At 45.1% G+C, this 27,222-nt stretch overlaps 1 protein-coding gene, 1 non-coding gene and 1 pseudogene across 20 annotated transcripts in view; 2 read left to right on the plus strand and 1 right to left on the minus strand.

The window, feature by feature from the left end:
* Nucleotides 1-4,651: 4,651 nt before the first annotated feature.
* Nucleotides 4,652-5,215, plus strand: LOC101322333 (cytochrome c oxidase subunit 7C, mitochondrial pseudogene; annotated as a pseudogene).
* A 1,450-nt stretch (nucleotides 5,216-6,665) lies between these two features.
* Nucleotides 6,666-27,222, minus strand: part of CELF1 (CUGBP Elav-like family member 1) — a 71,923-nt gene continuing 51,366 nt past the window's right edge. For 5 of the 19 annotated variants that reach the window (XM_073808954.1, XM_073808947.1, XM_073808956.1 and 2 more), the window contains 12 exons: nucleotides 25,914-26,014; nucleotides 25,514-25,562; nucleotides 23,520-23,654; nucleotides 22,905-22,984; nucleotides 22,420-22,581; nucleotides 19,908-19,983; nucleotides 18,346-18,474; nucleotides 17,511-17,624; nucleotides 16,587-16,772; nucleotides 13,628-13,771; nucleotides 12,991-13,157; nucleotides 6,666-9,645 (listed from right to left, as the gene is read on the minus strand). In XM_073808954.1, the coding sequence (XP_073665055.1) occupies nucleotides 13,030-13,157; nucleotides 13,628-13,771; nucleotides 16,587-16,772; nucleotides 17,511-17,624; nucleotides 18,346-18,474; nucleotides 19,908-19,983; nucleotides 22,420-22,581; nucleotides 22,905-22,984; nucleotides 23,520-23,654; nucleotides 25,514-25,562; nucleotides 25,914-26,014 (1,304 nt within the window). In that variant the 3' untranslated portion in view covers nucleotides 6,666-9,645; nucleotides 12,991-13,029. Of the gene's footprint in view, nucleotides 12,903-12,990; nucleotides 13,158-13,627; nucleotides 13,772-16,586; nucleotides 16,773-17,510; nucleotides 17,625-18,345; nucleotides 18,475-19,907; nucleotides 19,984-22,419; nucleotides 22,582-22,904; nucleotides 22,985-23,519; nucleotides 23,655-25,513; nucleotides 25,563-25,654; nucleotides 25,876-25,913; nucleotides 26,015-27,222 lie in introns of those variants that run through there. The other 14 variants (XM_073808952.1, XM_033860694.2, XM_073808950.1 and 11 more) reach the window with 14 other exon arrangements.
* Nucleotides 15,776-15,880, plus strand: LOC117313481 (U6 spliceosomal RNA). The gene has a single exon (XR_004527987.1). It is a non-coding gene; the product is annotated as a U6 spliceosomal RNA (small nuclear RNA).

Below are 27,222 nucleotides of genomic sequence, written 5' to 3' on the forward strand. Positions count from 1 at the left end.
AGACAGAGCAGGGACTGAACCCAAGCAGTGTGACTCTAGTGGTCCTACTCTCAACCATGATACTGTCCCGGAAAAGAGGAGAGGGAGAAAAGTGAAGGGGAACTGGACAGCTGTCTTCAGGAATCACAGTGATTTTCATCGGACACACCCAAGCCCACTGGGAATGCTGTCCAAGGCTCTGGCCTGGGTGAGCAGAAGAAATGTATACAAAGAAGGCTAAGGAAAAGGTGAACGGAATCAGGCCTTGCTCACCGAAGCCCAGCAACGAAGGCTGACAAAAGGCCCCCAGAACCGGGAGGGCGAGTCACAAAATGAGTCTCTTCTGGACCACTTAACCTCACAGGGCGACGGGACAGCAGGAGCCTGGGGGCTTGTTCCAAGTGCCCGCTGTGTCAGGTACCAGCTACGCGGCCTGGTACACTTCAGATTCCCGTTTTATAATCGAAAGTAGAAAATGAAGTTTGGGCCTGAAGCACGGCTCACAATCTGGCATTCAAGGGCTGAAGATTTCCACGTTGGTTGGCTACACTTGTTATCTGGGAGATTTCATATAAGAATCAGCATTTCCTGCTTCTGTTGAAGACTGGAAGCTCAGGCAATCCCCCGGCCCATGAGTCTGCATGTCAACCAGTCAAGTGGTTGGTGTCTGGTCTCAAGAGACCAAGAATGTCTCTCGTTCGCCCACAGTCCCCACCTCTTGCTATTCTTGCCTTGACACTGAGCCAACTGTCACTTGTCATTTTAGATCGGCCTCCTTTCGCAGGCTTGCCTCCCCTGCCTGGCCCCTGCAGGCCCCTGCATTTATAGCCCCTGCACAACAAATGTAACTGGAGGGGACAGTCCCAGGCCCCTTCTGCCACGATTAGCGGGATCCTTGGGATATCTGTCCCTCTCGACAAATTCATTTTCCTAGTTGTAAACGGAGCTTTACCTTTCTGTCAAAATTTCTGTGAAAACCAAATGAGACGATAAAATGAGAACTTGCTTTGAAAACAAGATGTTGCACTAATGCCCCTCTAATGGACCTCCTGAACCTTCCTTGAATGGCCTCTTACAGTTTATAATAGTGAAAAATCTAGAAATAACCTGTGTCCAATAGGACAGTCGTTTAGAAACCATGAAATGCTAGGTAGTCTCTAAAAGTGAAAATGGTAAGATTCCAGTGTACATGTCCAGATGGAAGGGTGCCCGTGACAAAGTAACTGAAAAAAAATGCAAACATTCTGTACATTAAGGCATGATCTCATTTTTATTAGCAAACATCATTATATGTGTACATATTTTTGTATACAGAGAGAAATTCTGGAAGCGTACTCCCCCATCTGTTTGACAGTTATCAATGGGCTATGGGATGGGGAAACGCTCACTGTTAACTCTGATGTACTTAGGGTCGTTAGCGCCTTGAATGAGCATGTCTGCCAAGGGTGGCAGTGTGCTAAACGTTGGGGACACTCTCTCATCTTCCCAGCCCTGCTGGGTGGGTGTTTTCATTTCCATTTGGCAGGTGAGGAATCTGAGGCTGAATCAAGTCACCTGCCCAAGGTCACACAGCTGGTATTATAATCAGATTAAGACTCCTAAACACAAGCTTTTCCCACCACACGCCAAGTCCTCGTCTATAACATTATGCTTTGGAAAAAAAAAAAAAACCCTCAAACCTTAAAATAACTTAAAAAAATAAAAGCCATTGTGTCATGAAAGCCCCAGGCTCTGGGCACTCTCCACTTCAGGAATGACCAGGCTGGTGGCACTCTCAGGGCTGGAGGACCACACGTAGGTTCCCCTCCACCAATTTCCTCACGGGGCAGGAAGTTGTATTAGCAGAATTCTTGTAAAGTGGCTCTAACGGACTTGGCCATCATTTGTTTCACAGCCACTGAGGGCCTACAGAGAATCTGGGTACTGGCTGGTAGCTAGTAATCTATAAACAGGTGTGAAAATAAGTTATTCCCTTTCTTTCTGGAGTGGATGGAAATTTCTAAATAAAACTCGAATGTAATGTAGTTGGGGGAAAAAAGCATGTCCGGAAGCTCTTGGACAAAAGCAACTGTCATTTTTTGATATTTATTTGTTCATTTACTCACTCATTAAACGTCTCCTTGATGATTATTATCTACCAGCCCCTAAGGCTCCTGTGAAGAACAATACTTACATGGCCCCCGCCTTCATGAAGCTCCAGTCTAAAGGTGGAATTTAAACCAGGACCCCCAAGGTCCACCATTCACTCCCAGAGGAATATGCTCTGCAGGAGTCAGGGTGACCTGGGTTAAAATCCAACTCTCTGGGCTTCCTGGTGGCGCAGTGGTTGGGGGTCCGCCTGCCGATGCAAGGGACACGGGTTCGTGCCCTGGTCCGGGAGGATCCCACATGCCGCGGAGCAGCTGGGCCCGTGAGCCATGGCCGCTGAGCCTGCGCGTCCGGAGCCTGTGCTCCGCAACAGGAGAGGCCACAGCAGTGAGAGGCCCGCGTACCGCAAAAAACCCCCACAAAAAACCAAAAAAACCCACACCAGACCTGGATGCTTTAAGTGGGTAAATTGTATAGTGTGTGAATTATACTCAACCAGACAGTATAAAAACACCCAAAACTTCAGGAGGCCTCAGGTCACTGGGACCCTGCCTGGGGGGATGGGGGTGTGGGGAGGGAAGCAGGGCCAAGGTCCTATAGACTTGGCTGCAGGAGTGTCGGGACAGCCGTTCCCGGCTGAAATGTGTTCATTTCCCCATCCCAAGATCTGACTTTGATTGAAAAGAACAACAGTCCTCTCAACAGCTGGAGCCTTTACCAGTAAAGAGAAAGCCAATGTATGCAGAAGAAATTAAACACCAGATGGTGGCAGCGGCGGGGTGGGGAGTGTTAGAAAGGACTCCCCAGAGAGAAGGAAAGAGCTTGAAAAAGGCAGAAGGTGCAAAAAAAAGCCATCTATGATCCCTCCTGGAAGGACAATGTTATCAGACATTAGTTTGACATTCCCAGAGGTGAAGGAACAAACTTGCTCTTTCATTTCCTTCCTGATGGCTTTTCTTCATCAGGGACTGAGATGCTCAGGTGAGCACAGCATGTAAAGTACCTGGGAGAGTTAGGGAGGCCATGTACTGACCGGGAAAGCCAGTAAGCCGGGAACCAGGAGTGTGGCAATTAGGTGCCTAAGGAATCTATTCAAAGATAAAAGGTGACTGCATGTGGGTTTTTAGAAGAAATAGTTTAAGACACAGATACATGATTATAAAGATGCACAAGTCTAAATTCTGAGGTTAAAAATAGTACCTTTGGCATAGTCCCTTTTTTTGGTAAATTTTAAAGAGAAACAACAGCCTTTAAGTATGATGTTAAACTGGAAGATATTCAAATTATACTTAACATCCTTTTTTTTTTTCTTTCTGGCCGCACCACACAGCATGTGGGATTTTAGCTCCCTGACCAGGGATCAAGCCTGCGTCCCTGGCACTGGAAGCGCACAGTCTTAACCGCTGGACCCCCAGGGAAGTCCTCATTCTATTTTTATATCAAGTTCTATCTCAGGAATACAGGAGTCCTAAGACGAAGATCTACCACCTCAATCGTGAGTTACAGAACATCTGTGCTAAGTGGGAGACAACCTCTGGTTCAACCACCCTCTACTCACAGAGGAAACAGGTACGGGAAGGGAGTCCATGGGGAAGCCCCTGACTCTCCACCCTGACCCAATTCCCCGAAGTGTGAAACAGATCTCTTTGAGAAGCCACCCCATGGACATTTTATACATACTGGTTATGCAGCTTAATGTGTATTTTATTTTATTTTGGCTGCACCGCTAGGCATGCAGGATCTTAGTTCCCCAACCAGGGATCGAACCCGTGCCCCCTGCAGTGGAAGCGTGGAGTCTTAACCACTGGACTGTCAGGGCAGTCCCTTAATGTGTATTTTATTTTACATTTTTAAAATGTTTATTTATTTATCTTTGGCTGAGTTGGGTCTTCGTTGCTGTGCATGGGATTTCTCTAGCTGCAGTGAGCAGGGTCTACTCTTCGTTGTGGTGCGTGGGCTTCTCATTGTGGTGGCTTCTCTTGTGGCAGAGCACGGGCTCTAGGCATGTGGGCTTCACTAGTTGTGGCACGCGGGCTCAGTAGTTGTGGCACACAGGCCCAGTTGCTCCGCGGGCATGTGGGATCTTCCCAGACCAGGGCTCGAACCTGTGTCCCCCGCATTGGCAGGCGGATTCTAAACCACTGTGCCACCAGGGAAGCCCCAATGTGTATTTTTAAATAATGTGTATTTTACAATTAGGACACCAAACTTGTAACTTCACAAATACTAATGGTCAGAATGAGGTGAAATTATAAAAGGTGGATTTCAAGTTGATTTAAAATATTAGGTGGTGATGGTTGTATAACACCGAATGTACTAAATGTCACTGAACTGTTTACTTAAAAATGGTTAAAATAGAAAATTGCTATATTTATTTTTACCACAATGCAAAAAAAATAAACACGAGGTAAAGAACAGCTTCGGTGGCAACAGATCTAGGAAAGAACTGTGTGGCAGGAGTGACGCTTAAGAAGCACTCCAGTCCTCACGGGAAGTGGCACCTTGCAGGAGCACTATAACAACTTGGAGCACTGAGTTACCGCTTTAGCACCGAGACAGTCACTCTGAGGACAAAGCTGAAACGATGCACCACCGAGGGAGCCACAGAGCTGTAGGCTCCCTTCCCTAGAGCCTAGAGGACAGCATGCAAACCGTGTGTGATGAGACTGTGTAGGTTAACTAAAGCACACTGATTTGCTTTTACGGAGTTACTTCTCCTTGGGAGTAGTTAAGAGAAAGGGCTTGGAAGTCAGGCAGACCTGGTTTGACTCTCAGTGCACACCACTTTCCAGGAGCAACCCAATTTCTTTTTAGTTTGATCCCAGTCTTATTTTTAAAATGTGTGTAGGAAAAAGACTTAATGAAATCTAATAGTAACTTTGGACACAGGGGAACAAGGTCGTGAGGGAAGGAGGTCTTGGTGTGCTGCCGCCATTTCTTCTGCCTTCAGTCTCTGCGCCTGGGATAGAGCATCTGGAGGTTCACAACCTCTGTGGTCCGTAGGAGCCACTAAGAGGAGAGTCCAGGGAAGAATTTGCCATTTTCAGTGGAAGACAAGTGGCGGTTACTGGCTATGATGATTTTGTACTTTGGATCTCGATTTACTGCACCTTTCTTTATAGTAAGACACCAACTGCTTAAAAAATAATCCATGAGGGAATTCCCTGGCAGTCCAGTGGTTAGGACTCCGCGCTTTCACCGCCGAGGGCCTGGGGCTCAATCCCTGGTGCGGGGACTAAGATCCCACAAGCCCTTGGGTGGGGGGGTGGGGATGGGGGGCGGGGAATCCATGAGACAGATATGAAGAGGAGCATTTTAAGAGGTGCACTCTCTTTGAAAAAAGGATCAAACTGTTGAACTCAACATACTAGATACGTTTGTAAATAAACTTATGGCATAAAAAAACAGTAACTTTAGTTATTTTTTGGGGGGGATTGTTTTTTAAACAACCCGATTTTTTTTTTCAAATAAAGTATTTTTATTTTTATTTATTTGGCCACGCCATGCAGCATGCAGGTTATTATCTGAGTTCCCTGACCAGAGGGATCAAACCGTGCCCCCTGCAGTGGAAGCACGGAGTCTTAACCACTGGACCACCACGGGATTCCACAACCCAATTTCTTTTAACCTCAGTTTGCTCATCTGCTAAATGGGGATGAAAACCGTAGCTCCCTCCCAGGGGCGTTATAAAGACTAGAGCATATAATGTGTATCGAGTGTTTCCCACAGCACTAGGATGGTGGTGAACAGTCAATGAACATTAGCTACGACAATTACTGCATAAACATTTCATGGGCTAGTACCCAGTACAACCCCCACTGGGAAATGCTACTCCAGACACACCCCACACAGAGCGACTCTGATGAGAAGGTTGAGGCCTGGCCCACCCACAGGCCATTGCTGGTTGCATGCCCCTAGACAGGCACCAGCTTCACAAAGACTCGCCTCCCGGAGGATGAGGATGGCAGTGGCAGGTAAGGAGCAGACAAACTTATAATTCAGCCAGAGGGCCTGGGACTCCTGGCCCAGGGGCTGACTGAATCTGCAGTTCACAGAGGTTTGAGGAGGCCCAAGTATGGGCCTCACTCAGAGAGTGACCTAGAATTACTGAGTTGTAAACCCAAGAAATCTTAGAAATGCCCTTCTGTGACCCTGTTCTGAGGTCCAAATGAGGGGAAAGGAGCTGCAGCACTTTGGTCTGGAGTCCTGAAGACCTAGAGAGGAAGAGCCCCAAGCTCTGGGCCTCAGTGCTCGCTGGCTGCCTCCCCAGGTGCAGGAACTCCACAGCAGGAAGGGACGTGCACTCACAGGTCTGGGCTAGCTCTGCAAGGTGGCAGCCACTACTGGCAACAGAAGCACAAAAATGAAGGCTGCCAAAAAACTTTAAAGCGCCTCCCTATTAGCGGGGATGCTGAGAAGAATGCAGGATGATAGAGAAGGCAGTTTTCTGGAAGAAATTCTCTTTCGGGAGCCTGGGGTGGCCCCACTGCATGTTAACAGGTAATTCCGGAGTGCCCACCCCTTCTTCAGGCGTGCCGCCGACTCCTCCAGCCCCCGGCTGCCACCTACCCCAACAATCAGTAACTCTGAAGACAACGTCAGTTCTTCTCAAACAGTTTAATAGCAAATAAACAAAGGAAGGTACCACACTTGGCAGATACAAAATGACTTTTTGTCCGTGTGTCTGTGCAATTAAAACAGATTTAGGTTCCCCATTGGGACAAAAGGAAAAACACACAGAAAAGGAAGGAGATTCCTTTTAGACACATACTCCCTTGCTCGAAACTGGTAACAATTTTTTTTCTTTTTTAATCCACTACACAAACTCTGTGATCAGGTCAGAAAAGCGACAAGGGCTCTTCTTGCCTTTTTTTTAAAACCATTAAAGTAAAATTCATAATTTTCTACATAGTACAACACAAGTTCACACAAAAAAGACATTTTCTTTTGCAAATCAAAACAGGAAAGAAAGGAAAAGCTCAAACAAGGTAAAGAAAAAGCATTTCTACGGCTGAATCACGACTTTGAGTTGATTGAATCCCATTGTTGCTGCAGAACAGACTGTGCGTTTGGTCATAGTGGCAATTTTTTTCTCTTCACATTGTGAAATCACTTTACATTGTTTTCTAGTAGAAAAGGCAAAAAACTGTACAAAACCCCTAGTGTTAAATACAACGTTTGTACCAATAAAAAACTCACACAGGTTTGTCTCCAAAATGTAAAGTTTCTTTTTTTTTTTCTTTTTAAATTATTCACAAAAAGCAGCTGGAAATCAGAAAGGCAGCTGCCGCTCCAGGGTCTCAAATCCATTAAAACCACCACAGAACAATTAAAACAATCAGAGAGAAAAGGAAAAGGAAACAACGTCCAACGTTTGGCATTTGGTTTTATCCACAGGTTTTCCCAGAGCTCCTCTTGGAATTGAAAGCAAAATATATTGGCAAACATGGGTTCTGAATACACAGGAAGGGGAGCCTCAGCGCCTTCTGCCGAGAGAGGCAGCTCTGTGCAGTCAGACTGTGGGGTGCACGGCAGTCTCGCTCAGGCTGGGGTTCCTGGCCTCTTTCCATCCAATCACCCCTTCGAAGAAATTAAGCAGCCTACCATACACTGGGTCTCCACCTGGCCGCCCTTCCCTTCTAGTAAGAGTGGCTTCAAGCATAATTAATACTAGGCAACCTGCCAGGTCCCAGAGCAGAAACTCTGCCGAGATCCCTTCCTTTATCAACTCCAGCATGGATGATGCTAACAGTGCTTCTACCTTCCCACCCCCCTCCCCCCAGTCCCTTGGCTACCCCTCTCCATCCTTCCCTGGAAATCCTACTTTGCAGCTCTCTCACCCACCAGCAGCTTAGGCCTGGGTGGGATCTATCCCAAACTCCTCCCTCTGCAACCTCGTACCTCCACAGATCCATCGTGTGACCTCTCATCTCCTCTGACCTCTCCCTCTGCCCTTCACATTCTTACTCAAGTCCCTAAGACCCTGAGGCTGGATGGTGCCACAAGAGAGGAGGGCAAGTTCCCCTCGGGGAACCAAGGAACTGGCTTGCCTGGCACCCAGGGACAGTAGCTATTTGGCTCTTCACCCAATTAAAAAAAAACAAAACAAAACAAAAACAAAAACAAAACCAAACCCGCCCTAACCCCCACCCCACTAGCTGAGCAAGAGCCGAGCTGCAGTGAGGAGCCAGTGTGGGGTGGCTGGTGCCCAGGGCTGTAAACAGTGTGAAGACTGTAGTATTGTGCTTGTCACCTAGGAGAAGCGCTGCAGATGTACTGCCACTTCGGGCGCAGACGGCCTCCTGCGAGTGGCTAAGAGCACACTCCTTCTTCGGCGCTGAGGGTGCTTACTAGCCTCTCGCCCACCCACAGCCGCCTTCTGAGTTCTACCTCTGCCCCTGTGCCTCTCTGGACCCCCTTCCCACCCGCCTCTGAGCAGAGCAACCGGCCTCCTGAAGGCCCCGCCGAGACCCGGAGGCCATATGAGGTGACAGTCTAAGTGCACAGGCAAACGCTCTAAGGGCAATAGAGGAGAAAGTTGCCACTTCAAAATAAAAATAATACAATCTTGGAAAAAAAAAATTAACCCCACATCAATTTAAAACAGCTTCTTTGAAACCCTTTTAAATCGGTCAGTTTCTGCACAAACTATAGAAAACAGAGAGGTGAAGGTGATATATACGAAGGTGTGAAGAAACAGCAGGAAACATGCAAAACTTGTTTTTTCTGGGCATAATCTTAGTAGGAAAGGAAAAAATTCAAAACAAAAACACAAAAACAATACAAAAACAAAAAAATCAAAGCATCACATTTTGCTGTGGAGACTGTGGGAAGAAGCATGGAGGTGGGCACAGCAGGGCTGAGGGGAAGGGGCCAGAGGGCTCTGCAGACTCCCGGCAGGGTTGCTCCAGGGAAGAACCACACAAGAAAAAGGGCTGGCTGCGGCCCAAACTGCAGCCGGTGGTCAAAAAGGAAAAAGAGTTCAGGTGTTTTCTGCAGTTGAGAACTCAGAAAAACAAAAATGGGAACACATGCGGTCTCCTCAAGCCCCACAAACTATATCAGCAAAATGTGCTCAGGAGCCTCAAAGGTTTTAGTGACATCTTTTATTTCATTGTTTACTTCAAAGTTGTCTTTAAAACTAAGCACACAGAGAAACAAAGCCTAGAAACAGACTGGCTGTGTGTTCACAGAAATACAAACACCACGCGGTATGTGCTAGTAGGGCTGCTCTGAAGACAATTACAAAGAATTGGAATCACAAAATCAAGTGGTTATCTTATGAAGTTCTAGAAAAATAGATTTTTTTATATTCAAATGCAAGTTTAAATATTTCCCCTTCAGCAGTCGTTCTAGCAAAACCAATTTGGCAGCACAAAAGAAAAAAAAAAGGAAAGAAAAAAGAAAAAACAAAGAAAGAAACAAACATAATAAAAATACACGTCAGCATCAAAGGTCAACACAAGGTCAAAGGTGAGAGTTCAAGCATCAGAGAAGCTGAAGAGACAGGGATTTGGACGATGTACTTGACGCCACATCGACATGCTTTAGGCACAACGATGAACAAACGGCAGGAATCTAGAAAAAAAACAAACCAGAAAGAGGGAGACCCACTGAGTTACACAGAGCAATACATCCAAACGAAGAGAGAGAGAACAGGAACACTCACTGTTGTACAGCCCTGAAATGAGGAGGCGGGCGGGGCAGGGGCTGGGCAATGACAGGGAACTTTTGCACATGCTAACAATGGACACAGGGAAAAGTCAAAAAAGGACATGGAGGACACCAAGAAAACATCCAACTGCCAGAGACAGAGGGAACCTAAGGCTTGGATTTCCCCAGAAGTGCCCAAACACATCCGAAAAGGTCTCTCTGGTGGAGCAGAGCCTCAGCCTCTCCCTCAACCCCTGGTCAAGACTCAGGGAGAAAGTCAAAGCTGCAGGCTGGGGTGGGGAGAATTCTTTAGGGAAGAGGGCCAGGATTTCTCCTCAATCCTATGCGGATGGCCCTTTGTTCCCGGAAATCCAAGCTCTTAGCTTCCACGCAGGCCCTGGCCACTCATGTTGGACCCAGGAGACAGTGTCTGGCTGCATTCAAGGCAAATCACTTTCATGATGAAACCCAAGTAAGAAACAGAACTACAGCAGAAAACACACTTATACACATGAGACCCCCACACAACAGAAAAGGGCTGCTTAAGACTTGACTGCGAGTCTCCACTCTCTGAGCTGACGCTTTCACACCATGAGACTTGTAGGGAAGCAGCTTCTTCACAAAACCATCTTTGGCCTAGGGAGAGAACTGTGCTCAAGGGCAGCACTGCTGTGGGAATTCGCTGGGCGGGGGACAAGAGAACAGAGGGAAGTGCCTGGGCTCACCAGCTGGCCGCTGTGGCAGCCCAGGGCCCTGCTGAGGTGCACGCTTCTTTTAGAAACAAGAACCCACAAGCAGGTATGAAACCTCAGAGTGTGGTATCAAAGTGGGCTGATTACACCTTTACCTTTCATGTCAATAGGGAAGGGGTTTCATAAGGTCCCAGAGCCCAGGGCAAATCTGTGTACAAATAATAGTGAACTGGGGGAGGAGGGAGAGAAAGGGAAGAAAGTGGGAAGAAGAGTGGAGTTCTGGGCTTTGGAAAACCCCACAGTGGCCAAGGAGGAAGACAGAACAGGTTAGCGATCACAGCACCGGCAGCACCCTGGGGAGCACAGCTCTCTCCTCCGCCAATTCACAGCATTAACTCCTTCCCCCTCTGGCAGATTAGCTGGGCTGCAAACGGCCACAGAAAGTCAGTAGTTTCAATCATACACAGCACCCTGTGTGTACAACAATCACATTCTGGATTCTACAAAATCCTGGCCTTTTCCAGAGATATAATTTAGGTAATAAATATTCTCCACCCCGGAGCTGTATAAAACTTCTATAAAAATAGAAACGACATTCTTGGTTCCAGCTGGTTGGGATTCAGAACAGCGCCTCCCCAACCTAGCATTTTTTTCTTTTTTTGTTGTCTTTTTTCTTTTTTATTTTTATTTTTTGCATTTATTTAAAAAATCCCATCATGACCCTGGAAGCCTTTGGAACAGTTTTATCCTTGAAACACAGGACACATTTCTCCCAGTGCGTGGAATTCAAGTTTACGTGGTTCAGCTTAAGAAGTACGTTTCATGTTTCTTAGAGGACAACAGACCCAAGTTATCACTATGAGAAGGGAACAGCTGTCCCAGCTTCAATGGGATAATCCAACACCACCAACTACCTGCACAACAGCAAGACAGTCAATCCTTGTCTGTGGCCCAAATGGACAGCATGACAAGGAGAGAGCCCCCATCTGACTTAATAGCAAACCAACCCCTTTAATCTCACCTCTGCTGCTAGGGGTCAGGACTGATGTTTGTGAGGTTTAAGATCCCAGGGACCCAGCCCCTGGCCTTGGCTAAAGATCGTATATTAACAGGGCCACCTCTGCCCAGGTACACATTCCCAACAGCGTGTCCCTTCTGGTTCTCCACCCCTGCAGCATTTCTGGGAGCAGAGGCAGAGCCCAGAGGCTGTGTGGGTCACAGGCAAGGGCTGCAGTGAGACCTGTGGGAGGCAGCAGGGAGCTAATTGTAAGCACGAGGACAAAAACGAACACGGTGATGCTGAGGTAAATGAACACTAAATCCATATGGAGGCTGTAAACGTCCTGTTGTCTCCTCTGTCGCCAAGAGCAGAAGATGGGGCTGGAGCGGGCAGAAGAGGGGCCTGCCTCCGTTTTGACACTACATCTGGGACATCTCAACCAAGGAGGCAAACATGGATTTCTTAATCCTTTTAAGCACTGAGTGCTGGCCACTGGCAAACGCAGCACTGGCTTAAAGGGACCTTATGATTCAGGTACACCAAGAAGCAGGCTCCTCCTCCCCCAGCTTGATGGCTTTTGATCACTCTGCTCAGGAGAGGTGCTCCCTTCAACTAGATGCTGTAAGCCCTTCTTGGATCTACCCTCGTGAGAAACCTGTGGCTGGGGATGGAAGAGACATTCCTCGCTGTGGTCAACTATAAAGAAGAGACCAGACAGTGTCTTCCCCAGAGGCCTTCTTTAAATGGACCTGGTAGAAATGGCCACGGTCTAATAGTTTGGTGTTGAAATAAACTAAAAACAATCTCTTTGACCGGCTGCTGCTTCCTAACAGCCACCAGGCAGGAGGGCAGGGCCAATCCAACACCAATGGCTGGCTGGGAAAGCTGGTAATGGGTGATATATCCCTGCTTTTTGCATATGTCAGGCTAATTTAACAGGTGCTTTATTTCCAGAGAATTGTTAGCCCCTTCTTAGGAAAGAGGGGCAGAAATCCCAGACAAGAATCTAAAAACTAGGTGGCAAGAACTCAGTATTTCCACAGAAGGCAGCTATGGAGGAGTTTTAGCCTCCAGCTCCCGGGGCTGCTGGGTGTCAAGTCACTCTCACTCTCCAAAGCCAACCCCACCTCCTCCACCCCACAAAAGCTCTTGGATGTCAGTTCTCATTTCACCCACTCTCGTGCTCAGGAAGATTCTGGGGGTCAATTTTTTGTTTCACTCAGTCCTCTCTCTTCGGGTAGTTTGGGGCAAATTCTGATCTTCTTTTTTAATGTTTCTCCATTCCCCCTCCTCCCCCAGGGCAGTTTGATGTTGGTCCTTCTCAACACACTGGTTACAAACACAGCAAACTTTTAAATAAAGAAAAAAAACTCAGGATATGGCACCTAAACTCCAAAGTAAAACACTGGAAACCAAAGCACAAACTTGTCCTCTGTACGAAGCGAAATTCCCACAGAAGGCAGTAGCCGAGTCTTCAGGGCAAGCTGTGCCTGCGAGAGTGGCAGGGATCAGGGTCCAGGGCTGTCAACACACAGCCTTAGGGCTTCGAATCATTAAGGGTGCTCCTCCCCCACTTACCAGAAGACCCTCTCACTCCAGTCTCAGAGGGGAGCACGCTCAGTAGGGCTTGCTGTCATTCTTCGAACGTTTGAGCTGCACTTTAAGCCGCTTCATGCCAATCTGAAAGCCGTTCATGGACTGGATGGCAGCTTGAGCCGAAACAGGATTGTCGTAACTTACAAAACCTGTGTGTCCAAGCAGAAACCTAGGTGAGGGGCATAACGAGGCAGGAAGATTCTCAATCTTCCTTATGCAAGAGATACCTTATGAGCTTAGTCTCAAATCCCAATTTTTCTCAGCAGGAACAAGAATTCTTGAAATTATATCACATGAAATAAATCAGGTTCCTAACAGCAGCAGTTGACATCTACACAGTACCTTAAAGTTTTTTTGGCCAAGCCATTTTCCATACATTATTTTTACCTCTGGAGTGACAGTGTGGGTACAAATCATCATTCCCACTACAGAAATGAAAACACTGAGGCTCAAAACGAGGCAATGTAACCTGCCAGAGGCTAAGTTAAACTACAAACTCAAACGCAGCTCTCCTGCTATCAGCCCCTTCTCCCCCTTTCTCTGCTCTCAGCCCCTCCTCCCCCTTTCTAACTGGTGAACGTGCTTAGCTCTCCCGACACCAGAAGAAACACCAACGTACCAAAGCACTTGCTCAGGTTTGTCTGCTTGTCTATGAAAACCTTGGCAGACACGACATTCCCAAAGGGCATGAACATCTGCAGCAGGTCCTGGTCTCCAAACTCCTGGGGCAGGTGGTAGATGAACAGATTGGCTCCTTCTGGACCTTCAAAATCCCCATTGATTGAACAGGTCAGTGTCAACCACACTCATCCCCTGCACCGACTCTCATTTCCACCTGTGTTACAACTCGCAGCATCCCAACCAACAGAAATTCACCTGGAGAACTAAACAGATTCTCTAAATACAAGGCAGGGGGCTGAAGGCTGATCGCTGAAACAGGTTCCTGCCCTCTTTCCCGTTCACCATTCTCAATCTCTGTCTCATTGACAAAGGTCAGAATTCGACCTTGTGGGAGGATGGTGTGCTGGGACAGTAAGTAGGCAGATTTGCGTGTGGTGCAATAAAACCAGAGACTACAGGGTTGTAGAGGAACAACAGAAAAGGAGGTAGAGATTATAAATAAAACAGGTTTCAAAATTGTGCCTAGAAACAATAGGGACAGCAAAGAGACTGGTAATTGCCAGAGGCAGGTGGGGCAGGGACCTACTATAAAGAGACATGAGGGAATTTCTAGGGGTGATAGAAATGTTCTACATCTGTGGCAGCAGTTACGTGACTACGTGTGTTCGTCAGAGCTCACAGAGCTATATTCCCAAAAGGGTGAATTTTACCATATGTAAATTGTGCCTCAGTAAAAACATATTTTTAAAATGTGCCTATGATAAACAACGAAGCTCAGAACTAGAATATGTTTTCCTCTTCAGCCATTTACACTCACTGATTTCCTGGCCAAAGAAGAGGTGTTTTCTTTAAAAATTTTTATTGGAGTATAGTTGATTTACAATGTTGTGTTAGTTTCTGCCGTACAGCAAAGTGAATCAGTTATATATATATATACACACATATATCTGCTCTTTTTTAGATTCTTTTCCCATTAGGTCATTCGAGTACTGAGTAGAGTTCCCTGTGCTGTACAGTAGGTCCTTATTAGTTATCAATTTTATATATAGTATGTATATGTCAATCACAATCTCCCAAATTATCCCTCCCCACCCCCTTTCCCCCTGGTAACCATAAAGTTTGTTTTCTACATCTATGACTCTTTCTGTTTTGTAAATAAGTTCATTTGTACCATTTTTTTAGATTCCACATATAAGTGATATCATATGATACTTGTCTTTCTCTGCCTCACTTACTTCACTTAGTATGATAATCTCTAGGTCCATCCATGTTGCTACAAATGGCATTATTTCATTTCTTATGGCTGAGTAATATCCCATTGTATATATGCAGCACATCTTCAAAACAGAGTTTTATTACAATCGCAGTCCAGCCAGTCTCCAGCCACCCTGGCCTCCCTGCTGTTGCCAAACACATACAGAACACTGCTGCCTCAGGGTCTCTGCACTTGCTGTTCCTCTGCCCCATTACTCTTCTTCCTCTAGATATATGCATGGCTTCCTTCCTTCCTTCAGGTCTTTACTTAAACATCAACTTAAAGAGACCTCCTTCTCTCTATAAAATGCTATCTTTCTGGCACTCTCTATTCCTCCTTCCTGCTGCTCATCATTCTTCAGAGCACCATTTGGAACACCTCATGCTTCTGTTTACTGTCTATCTCCAGAGTTCCATCAGTTCCCCCACTACCACATCCTAGGGCACATAAATGTCCAATTCAGAGCCGGTAACGATGCACTGCACCAAGGCTCCTTGCTGCTAAAGCAAGAGAGGATACTTGTCTATTTCCTACATTAGTGCTTAAATCTTGCCAGCTCCTGGTTAAGAAAACCCAGTCATATATGAGCACAGAGATGTTGGCAGCACCTTCTATTCATACAAACCACTTTCAGGCCTCTTTCTGCTTAAAAAGCCTCTCCTGAATTAATACCATTTATGTCAAGGCACATACTTCCCACTCCATACTTCCCACTCCATCAGCTCTTCCTGTCTCATCACCCTTCAGTTTGTCCTCAATTAGGAAAAGCATAGATCAGAAAGTGAGGAAAATGCCAAATGACAGAGCTATAAGGGACACCTAGACAGAAGATAACCTCTGACAGATTTATAATCCACAGAGAAGACTTCCTAACAAAAACAGACTGCCAGTGCTCGCTTCGGCAATGCATATACTAAAACTGGAATGATAAAGAGAAGATTAGCATGGCCCCTGGGCAAGGATGGGACGCAAATTCGTGAAGTGTTCCATATTTTTGTGAAGTAAGCCGGAAAGAGAAATACAAATATCGTGTATCAACACATATATGTGGAATCTAGAAAAATGGTACAGATGAACCTATTTTGCAAAGCAGAAATAGAGACAAAATGTAGAGAACGAATGTGAGGACACGGTGGGGAGGGGCGGGGCAGGGGTGTGGCATGAAATGGGAGATTCGGATTGACCTATGTACGCCGCTTGGTATGAAACAAGATAACTAGTGAGGACCTGCTGTACAGCACGGGGAACTCCACTTGGTGCTCTGTAGTGACCTGGATGGAAGGGAAATCCACAAGGGAGGGGCTATGTGTTTACATATGGCTGGTTCACTTTGCTGTGCAGCAGGAGCTAGCACAACATTGTAAAGCAACTATATCCCAGTAAAAAACAAAAACACACACAAAAACAGACTGCAGACTGCCAAATGGTGTCAGACACAATAAAGCCAATATGTTTCTTCATCTAAAAACTGCAGCCCCATCTCAGGAGAGAATACAGAGGTTCTGACCTGAGCCACATCCGGAAAGCAGATCACAGTTTCTCAGTCTACCCTTGACACTGCCAAAGAGAAGTGTTTAAAAAAAAAGAGAGAAGTGTTGGCCTGACCACCTACATGGCTCTCCGGGGCTTTGCCCTGCTTTTCAGTGCTGGTCAGATGGAGCACCCACCCCTGTCCCTGACTCCAGTTTCCCTTGGCACTCACCTTCCTTCTGGCTTCCAGCAGCACCAATACTCTGCTGTGTCAACAAGTTCTGGTTGTACAGAGTGGGGAGCGCCGCTGCAGCATATTGCTGGATCCCCGAGTAGGCCTGCGTGAGGGCCTCCATGGTGCTCCCAGTGCCATTAGAAAGGCCACTGCTGCCCAGCCCACCATTTAAAGCAGCCATCCCTTGGTTGGGGGTGAGGGTGGGGGGAAGAGCAGGATTAACAGATTGGAAAGACTCAAGCGATGCCAAAGACAAACTCCAAAGTACGCCCTTTCATCTCCTTAGCTTCTCCCTGAGGAGGAATATTCCTCTGACTGGTCAGATTTTAGGACACTCACCAGGCCTTGTAGCTAATGGGGACATTTAAAAATGCCACACCCAGGTGCGGCTCTCCCCATTATCTTCTTCCAATCTGTGCGAGATGTGATACCACTTATACGACTTGCCCCATTTTTTTCTTTGGCTTTGCTGCCATTTTCTCACAAAGAGCTGGAATGTGGTAAAATAAGAGTCCCAGGACTGGGGACTAAAAGGGATACATATAGTCTATGACAAGATGTGGGCAAATCCTATCATCAAAATAGCTGCTAACATTTACTGAGCATGTACTAGTTGCCAGACACAGTACTAAGTAATGTGCTCAGCACTTTACCTATGTTTTCATTTAACTTAATAACCCTCAAAGTATTCTACTCCCACTTCACAGATGAGAAAATGATCTCAGAAAGGTGGTCTTAAGTTACAGGTAGTTAAGGGGCAGAGATGGGATTTAACTCAGGTCTGACTCAAACTCCCATGATCATTTCTAACTTCACTGGGCCACCCCCATCATTCATTCTAACGGCACCCCTACCAGAGTTGTTTAAAATGTGCTATCTGCACAAAGAACGGCTCGATGACATTCAGGGACTGGCCCTCACCTGCCAAAGAGCTGACGTTGAGGCCTGCTGTTGCTCCAGCTAGTGTCTGTAGGGCTCCAAGGGAGGCGATGGGATTGACAGAGCTGCTGCTGCTGGAGCTGGGTGAGGACCCTGCTGTCAGACATCCATGAGTTAAACTCAGACCAACACTTACTTTCTCAGGTCAACAGGAACCAAAGCACAAGTTATGTTACTCAAGTATTCTCTTTATAAAGAGGTTTTTCAGTTACTGATTTCCCCCCCCAGCTATTGATTTTGATAACTGTCCCTGCAGGACATAGAAGCAAGTGATGATTACAACCGACTAAAAACTACGAGATTTCTCTTAAGTCAGAAGATGACATTTGAGGGCTTCTCTAGTGGTGCAGCGGTTAAGAATCCGCCTGCCAATTCAGGGGACATGGGTTTGAGCCCTGGTCTGGGAAGATCCCACATGCCGCGGAGCAACTAAGCCCGTGAGCCACAACTACTGAGCCTGTGCTCTAAAGCCCACGAGCCACAACTACTGAGCCCGCATGCCACAACTACTGAAGCCTGCGCACCTAGAGCCCGTGCTCCACAACAAGAGAAGCCACCTTAATGAGAGGCCTGTGCACCGCAACGAAGAGTAGCCCCCGCTCAACGCAACTAGAGAAAGCTGGAGTGCAGCAACAAAGACCCAACACAGCCAAAAATAAATAAATTAATTTAAAAAAAAAAGACATTTGAAAATTTACTGTTCATGATCTGACCCCTTTGGAAATGGGTGTTAACTACTCTCCAGAATGACATACTCCTCTCTTGGGATTCTGCCCAAGGCACACAAGGGCACAGTGGCCCTATTATACATGCTTACCTGAACTGGTGAGTACGCTGAGGGGACTGCTGGATGTAGTGAGAGCATTGGTACCACTTGGTGTGTTCTGAGCTGCACTAGCTGCAGCAGCTAGTGCAGCCAAATTCTGTAACTGCATTGCATTTAACCCTGCAACATCCAAAGCAAGAGATCAGCCAACAGATAAGGGTGCCTCATATTCACTCCAGCAATGACCGTGCACACTGGCAGAAGGCTGGTCCCAAAGAGGAACTGTTCTAGATACAGGCAATACTACAGAGCTCCAAAAAGATTCAGATCTCACTCAACTCATTCAGAAACTGAACATTTCCTCAGATAATAGATGTCTAATCCAATAGCATACCAGCCCAAATGGATGGGCAATTAAGAAACCAGAAAAGAGGGGTGGATTCTGTGTTCTACCATGGAGCCCGGTGTCTAAGAGAGCAATGCCAAACCCTGTGGAAGAGAACGAGTCTGCATCTGAGCCCCTCACTCACACTTTACAGGGGATCTGTTCTCTGCAATGGAGGTGAAAACGCAGAAAACGTAGTAGAGATCCAGAAGGCAATGGAGGAGATGACAGGGGGATACACGTGAAAACAGCAATAATAGAGAGAACAAAGAAAAAACCACCACCTGAATAGTAGATTAATTATCAGAAAAAGAAGAGAGAAAAAACACTGAGGAAAAGACTTCCAAGTAGAACCTAGGCAACACAGGTATAAGCAGAGCAAGAAATCTGAACTGCACTGACAATGTGTGGCAAACTTTTTACTAGATAATGAAAGGCAGATGCGTGAGGGTGGAGAATTAATGAGAATAAAAAGGCTACAACACAGATTTACAATCTAGCAACTTTTTGAAAACACAGCAAACTTTAAGTCCCTGGGACAAAAATGAACCACTGCAGTTTTCCTAAGATCATCCCTTCCTCAGATGCACCTGCCTAGCCCTATCTCGCTGCAGCAGGGCAGAGGGAGGCAGCTCTGGAATGGTCCCCTCCCTGCTTCCTTAACTTTCCTGACAGCCCCTGCCTCAGGTTTGTCTGTGGAGCCTCCTTTTGTTATAAACTCAGGTATTTGGCAATTAAGTTTTCTGTGCATGTTAACACCAAAAAAGGTAATTCACCTAAGAAATAACATGTGTAAGACAGTAACTGCCTGGGTTCTAGCAGCTTCACGGAAAGCCATGCACATAGAAGCCATCTTAGACTTTTCCTCAGAGTCACTGAAAAAGTCACTTTATTGTGGAAATAAAGAATTCCTGTAATTTTCTCCTTATCAAAGTAGCTGCAGATAGTCTGCAGATGCTAACAGCTCTTTTCCATCTTCCTCCTTAATAGAGACTTAAGAGGGTAGGGAGCAGCAGACAACTGCAGAGCAATATGATATCAACAGCTAAAAGAGCCACCTTCTACAGACAAGGTAGTTGAATCCTAGGAGGTTCATCTTATGTCAGGTTTATGTAATGAGTGGGAAAAAATTTTTTTTCTGCACAAACGGTAGAAAACCCTCAGACTGCTGTCAGCCGGGTCTGCTGGCTTGGCTGCTGCTGCTCCTCCGCAGCAGTGAAACACTTACCTCCCATTGGGTGGAGGCTGCTCAGGGTGTTGAGGTTCCCAGAGGAGGCAGTCTGCTGAAGGAGCTGCAAATAAAGCTAGACATTACACCAAAAACAGAACAAGAGTGAGAGTGAGGGCTGGTTCTGCATCTGGGGTAACTCTACAGCACAGCAAAGCGAGAGTGCAGAGGCCCCCAGAGAAGAAAGTTGAAGACAAGAACCCAAGCCAACACAACAAAAACATAAGGCTTATGACAGCACAGGACAACACAACACAGCTAAAGCCCTGGCCCAGAAGACAGTTGTGTTTGTTGAGTACAAAGCCAAGCTCGAGTCCCTGGCAACAGAATGCAGCACAGCAGAGGACAGAGGTAGAGGAGAGAACTCAACTCAACTCAAGCAGCCATGTAGTCCACGTAGAGGAGTGTCTGCATATTAGTGACTGCCACTTCTAGTTCTTCTCCCAAATGCTCCTTTGTTAGGTCCACACATCTTATTTTGTAACTTGTTCCCACCTGGAGACCTAATTTCTGCTTCACGCAACTATTTAAAATACCAAACCTGACCATTTCAGAGTATTTCTTGGAGTCATCCTTTACCGGCCACAATGAACCTGTGACTAGATCAATCTTGTCATAACTAGAATGCTACACATTCATCTAGCCTCATTCATCTCACTGTTGCAGATGACCAAGTGATTGCTGGATCAGTCCATATCCGTTCAGCGTACATTCTCTTGCAATGGTTGTTCCATAACAAATAAAACAAGAGGACCTGTCCACGAGCTAATGACCTCCATGACCTTACTCTGTACCTTAGCAAACTGCAACCCTCATCTAACCAACCTGCTGAAACCTTTTGTTCCATTCAAACCCAATCACTGTTCCTTATGAACAGATGGTATTCTGGTTTCTGGATTCTTTATTCAATCTGTTATTCATTCCCATAAACATCTGACCTGGTTCCTCTGTCATCAGGAATCTCTCTATTCCACAAGTGTTTCAGCAAGTCCACAAACCTCCAGAGGCAGAATGAAAAAGTGTCCATACACAGAATATTTACCAGCTTCTGAAAGGGGTCTGCTACCTCAAAGATTAAGAACTACCTGCTCTAGTTCTAAGTCCACATATTCCAGTACCTCATAATTAATGATGATGCACTATCACTTTCACAGTCCATTAGCACTCACATGTCTTCATTTCTGTCTTCTTAAATACTTTGGGCAACGAGTTCAGTCCCAACTGGTGGACTGTGCATATTGTACTTGGCACTTCACTTCCTCCCTAAATGAGAAGAGCTCTTAGGGCGGGGATCATGTCTAACTGAAACGAAGAGACCACAGCTCTCAACATACACCATCATGTGCTTGCTAGATGTGGCAATGACAACAAAATGGGGAGTCTTCCCTAAAAGAAGGCTCCAAAACTCTCCAAAAGCAAATGCACATCATGGAGATAATTTTCTAGGCATTATTTTGGCAGAAGACCTAAAATCTCTCTGAATTTTCTCAACTTACAAGCAATGTTCTAGCACCGAGAAACAATTTAATTTGTAGGAATATAACAACCATCTATACTTTTTGACTTCAGAGAATTACTAGTGAGGGTAAACTGGGATTTCTTCTAACATTTTAAAAACATGGAAACCAGAGGGAATCAAATTAGTCAAAACCTAGTACTGGGGGACAGAAAACATTGCCTTTCTTCTGTTTCCGTATAAAATAATATTTTAAAGGATGAGGAGTGAATGACTATATTTCTATGTGTATATTTCTAACTATCCATACTAATCTAGTAGTTTCACCATTTATTTTCCTTCCTTGGTAACTTCACAGATGACTTGCTCTTTCTGATTCAAAGATGAGATAGTTTTAAGTGTCTTGTGCTATCTGTACTTCTTTTAAGGGTTAAAGCAGTGATAATCCCCCGTAATATACATTGCAGATCTAATAAATCTAACCAATTGGAGCCTGCCCGTCTTCTGGATTCGATGACTCAAACACAACAAGAGAGAAATCAAAGGAAACCTATTTACTATTTAGTGAACTCAAATATACACCTGTAATACTCATTTAATAATGTCCATGTTAATCTCTTGATCTCTCAGTCAGCGGAATCATTTACTATCATACTCTACAGGGAAGACTCAATAAGAACTTTAAGGATGCCCTCTACAATCTACTAGAAAGAGATATGGAGAAAGAATATTTGGTAGCTAAGATTTCCTCAGGAATTTCTTTTCTTGGGGGCAGGGACATATGAGATGTTCCTAAATTTTTTTATTAGAAAATTAGGATTTCACTGTAATTTGAGCAGAAGCTCAAGATATAACCAAAGATGCGCGATGAGAGAGAGGGAGTGTGCGTGCACACAAGACTAACATGACAAAGAACATTTCATTGCCTGAATTTTTATGTAAAATTTTGATATGCTAAAAGTTGTGACTGCCATTATGTATGTTAGCTAGGGACAGCAGCAGAAGAAACAGCTGGGAGCTTGCACAGCCTGCAGAAAGCAAACCACAAAGACTCACTGCTAAATACTGGGGTCCAAGAGTATTTAGACCAGCAAGGTTTCCCCACACAGATGCTGCGCTGATCTGCTGCATCTGCTGCTGGAGCTGCTGGGCCATTCTCTTCTGCTCTTTGTCCTTCTGTGTATCAGCAAATTTTACCACCATGGGGGAAGAGCAGCCCTATGAAAACACCAAAATCAAAGGGTCAAGATCCTCATTCTGGGTGAAGGGAAAAATCCTCCTTTCTAGTGACGCACAGGCTGCATTCTAATTTCATTCACTGTCAAATGATTCTCTTCCTGATAGACACAAGTGGCAAGACATAATTCAGTTTAGTTCCAATATGCTAATTTTAAAGAAAGCACCAGTTTTTAATTTAAAGATGTCTGGCCTTCTTAACTTTTAGGGCAATCAAATGCTATACATGCTACTGGGCTTCGACTGTCAACTGTCCTACCGCTCTCAGTCCAAGGAACTTCCCCCTTTCGTTCATCTGCCCCTACCTCCATGGTCTGTGCTTGGTGCATTGCCTTGATAGCTGTCTGTGCCATGGCTCTTGTTGTGAAGGTCACAAACGCACAACCTGGTAAGAGAAGAATCAATAACTCATCCATTCATTTGTTTAATTATTTATCTGACTTACACTTACTGAGCACCTACTGTGTGCCCAAGTACATGCTAGCAATACAGACATGGTTCCTGCCTTCAGGGGTTCATGATCCAGTGGAGAATACAGATATGTTATGACAGAGTGATACGTGCTTTAATGAGAAACCAGGGATGCACACAGGGGAAAAAGTGCTTGAGGGATAAAGGAGGAATCATATTCTCTAGCTTCTCTTGTGAAAGAAGTGTTTCCGTTTTGGCATGGAGAACCTCTCCAAGGACTGAAGCAGAGAACTTTAATACATGACACTTAAGTGCAGAATGTAGACTCCTTGATGGAATTGGGATCAACTGATAGTTGTTGTGACGGGACCTAAATATACAACACCAAACCCAACCCCCTCCATCATGACAGTGCCATGTTGGCTAGAGATCACCGGTTTCCACTGATCCAATTAAAAAGAGACTCCAAATTTAAGATGAGTACTTTTAAAGGCTAAAAATGTACCCACCTCGGCTCAGGCCATCAGGTCCCCTCAATATCCGGCATTCTTCAATCTGTCCGAATGAAGAGAACATGACTCGGATGTCATTTTCAGTGCACTTCTTGGATATCATACCAATAAACAGCTTCCTGTCTTCCACTGCTAAGACAGTAAAAAACAAAAGGCTTGAACATTACTACTACAAGAGGTAGTGCAGCACAGAGCTCTGTGCCTTTATACCAGATTTCACCGATTTTAAGATACACATTTTTCCCCCATAATTCAGCACCTACTCTTACAATCAATGGTATCTTAAAATTATAATTGGAACCATTTAGACGAAATATAGTAGCTTCATGATCTTGTGAAAGTTACTTAACCATTCTGTACCTGTTTCCTCATGTCATTAATAGAGATAACTGAGTTTACCTCAAAGGTAGCTGTAAGTATTAAATGGCAAGTACTCAGCATCTTGCCTAGCACTTAGCAAAGTTTGCTCTCATTAGCAATACTATTGTACCAAAGAAGGACGAGGTTTCATACTTAATTGATATGACAAGAGAAACAGAACACAAATCTCAGTGAATGTAACTGTCCACTTTCATTTTCTGGTTATTCTCTTGAGGACTAAGTTTTCCTTCCTAATTTGTTCAGTTCCCCATTTCACTCCAGTTCAAAAGAAATTACGTTGATCAAAGGCATTCCAGTTCACTCTAAAATGTTCTTGTAATATTTCCCTGTCAACTCTGACTTATTTGCCATACTTATTTTAAAGAAAAGGACAGACAAGTTAGATAACAGATTATTTACAGCACTGATTCACTACCTTGCACCATGAACAAAAGTTAACTCAAAATGCATTAATTCTGAGTAAGTAATGGATTAACTGAATGCAAGACCTGAAACCATAAGGCTTGGTAAGCTCCTTCGCATGGGTCTTGGCGATGGTTTTTTTTGGATTTGACACCAAAAGCAAAGGCAACAAAAGCAAAAAATAAACAAGTAGGGCTATATCAAACTAAAAACCTTCTGTACAGCAAAAAAAACCCCAAAAAATCGTCAACAACAAAAAAAGGCAACCTACTGAATAGGAGAAAGTATTTGCAAATCATGTGTCTGATAAGGAGTTAATATCTAAAATGTATAAAGAACTTGCAGAACTCAACAGTGAAAGAAAAACAACTTGATTAAAAAATGGGCAGTGGGGGCTTCCCTGGTGGCGCAGCGGTTGAGAGTCTGCCTGCCGATGCAGGGGACACGGGTTCGTGCCCGGGTCCGGGAAGATCCCACATGCCGCGGAGCGGCTGGGCCCGTGAGCCATGGCCGCTGAGCCTGCGCGTCAGGAGCCTGTGCTCCGCAACGGGAGAGGCCACAGCGCTGAGAGGCCCGCGTACCGCAAAAAAAAAAAATAAACTTATTTATTTATTCATTTATTTTTGGCTGTGTTGGGTCTTCGTTGCTGCGCGTGGGCTTTCTCTAGTTGCGGCAAGCGGGGGCTACTCTTCATTGCGGTGCGCGGGCTTCTCATTGCGGTGGCTTCTCTTGTTGAGGAGCACGGGCTCCAGGTACGTGGGCTTTAGTAGTTGTGGCTCGAGGGCTCTAGAGTACAGGCTCAGTAGTTGTGGCACACGGGCTTAACTGCGCTGTAGCATGTGGGATCTTCCCGGACCAGGGCTCGAACCCATGTCCCCTGCATTAGCAGGCGGATTCTTAACCACTGCGCCACCAGGGAAGCCCTGTACTGCATGTTTAAAAGTTGCTAAGAAAGTAGACCTTAAAAGTTCTCATCACAAGAAAAAAAATTTTTTGTCACTATTTATGGTGACAGATGTTAACTAGACTTACTGTAGTGTCGTTTTGCAATATATACAAATATTGAACCATTATTTTGTACAACTGAAACTACCATGTCAATTATATCTCAAAAGATTAATTACAGCACAATAAAATCCAAATGCCATGAGAACAGCAAATACACAAGAAGAAACCTTATAAGGGGAGGGCTTTATATACTTGCTTACCATTGTTCTTCTCACTGTCGGCAGGTTTCATCTGTATAGGATGATGCATCTAAAAAGGAAAACACATGAATATTACTATTGAACACACCAAAGGAATTCAGAAACATAAATGAAGACTCTACAGGAAATACCAAAACTGACCTTAAGAGTTGTCTCTGAACTCTCGCCTGCCTCATTATTTCCCCTCCACAAAATATCAAAATAGAATGTGAGTCAACAAGTCAAAATTCTCTTGGTTGAAAGAGAATTACTTTCAGCCTATCTTCTTTGAAACATTCCCTTTATGTCCTCCTTTACATCAATTCCTGTGGCAGTCACCCTTTTCCCCAAATGGTTTTCAGTGTGTGCCTGAAATGTATAAGTATGTTCCATATGTCAAAACCACCACAGTTCCACTTACTAGTAGGAGCTTTCTTACCCCTGGGAGGACCTTCATGTTGTGAAGAGCATTCTGAGCTTCTAATGCAGCTTTTCGGGTGTAAAATGTAACAAAACAGCACCCTGCAATAAACAACACTTCAGGAAATCAAACCAGTCCTTCGAAAGCAGATAATTCCTAGAGCACTCCCTCCTCCAGGTATATATTGAAAATTAAAAGAGAGGGCTGGGTTTGTTAAAATTGGGGTGGGGGTGGGGTGGAGGGAGGGAGATGGAGAAAACCTAGCCGGGCGGGGGGGAAGATTTTCTATCATTTTCTTCATTACTATAGTCTCCTGGTTTTATTGAAATTCTTCTTTAACTGCTCTTATAACTTCTTTGGGAAAGATGACTTTTCTTACAAAGGTCACAGCACCATGCCATTCAATCTGCCCTTCTTGCAGCACCAGGTAGTGTGCTGGGCAAGAAGACTGAGCTACAAACCAGACAGACAGAGGACTTGCACTCCTGCAGCCTGTAGTCTACAAATCTTTCTTTCTCAGAACAAGCCTTACACTGTAGCCAATTTCTACCATATGCCTCAAACATAATTATCATTTATTAAATTATAAAATGACTTAAGAGCAAGGACCTCAATATCTTTTTTTGGACTCTTGGTTTTCATCAAATGTAATCACATGTCTAACAGCACATGGCACTTGACTGAGGAGATCTGGAGATTTTGTGCTCTGTATATTTACTGGGGATCGGAGGGGGCAAGTATGTCTTGTCCATAGTCCATAGTCCCATAAGATATGGTATAGATTTCTTTCAAAATCACCCTGCAATTAAGATTTTAAATTACTGCATATTATATTGACAGTCATTTTCAGAAACTATAATACTTTATATTTTTGGTTAACTATGACACAAAGAGAAAATAATTCTTCAGCTTCTAGGTCCTCTGCTATTAAGCTGGTTTCAAACATAAAATCATGCTTGCATACATCTGCACCGTAGAACAGCTTTCACAGAAAATTACTCTGAAATAGGTCGTTTGGGAAAACAAGTGTATGTCTACGTGGTATGGGGCAAAGCTAACAGCTTATCTACTATCAGGCCTATAAAACTTCCACTCTGCTGGGTATTTCTGGAAGCAGCTTGCCTTTCTTCTCCTGTTCATTTATTTATTTATTTATTTATTTGTGGTACGCGGGCCCCTCACTGTTGTGGCCTCTCCTGTGCCGGAGCACAGGCTCTGGACGCGCAGGCCCAGCGGCCATGGCTCACAGGCCCAGCTGCTCCGCGGCATGTGGGATCTTCCCGGACCAGGGCACGAACCCGTGTCCCCT

Source organism: Tursiops truncatus, chromosome 8 (genome assembly GCF_011762595.2).
Source record: "Tursiops truncatus isolate mTurTru1 chromosome 8, mTurTru1.mat.Y, whole genome shotgun sequence".
NCBI lineage: Eukaryota > Metazoa > Chordata > Mammalia > Artiodactyla > Delphinidae > Tursiops > Tursiops truncatus.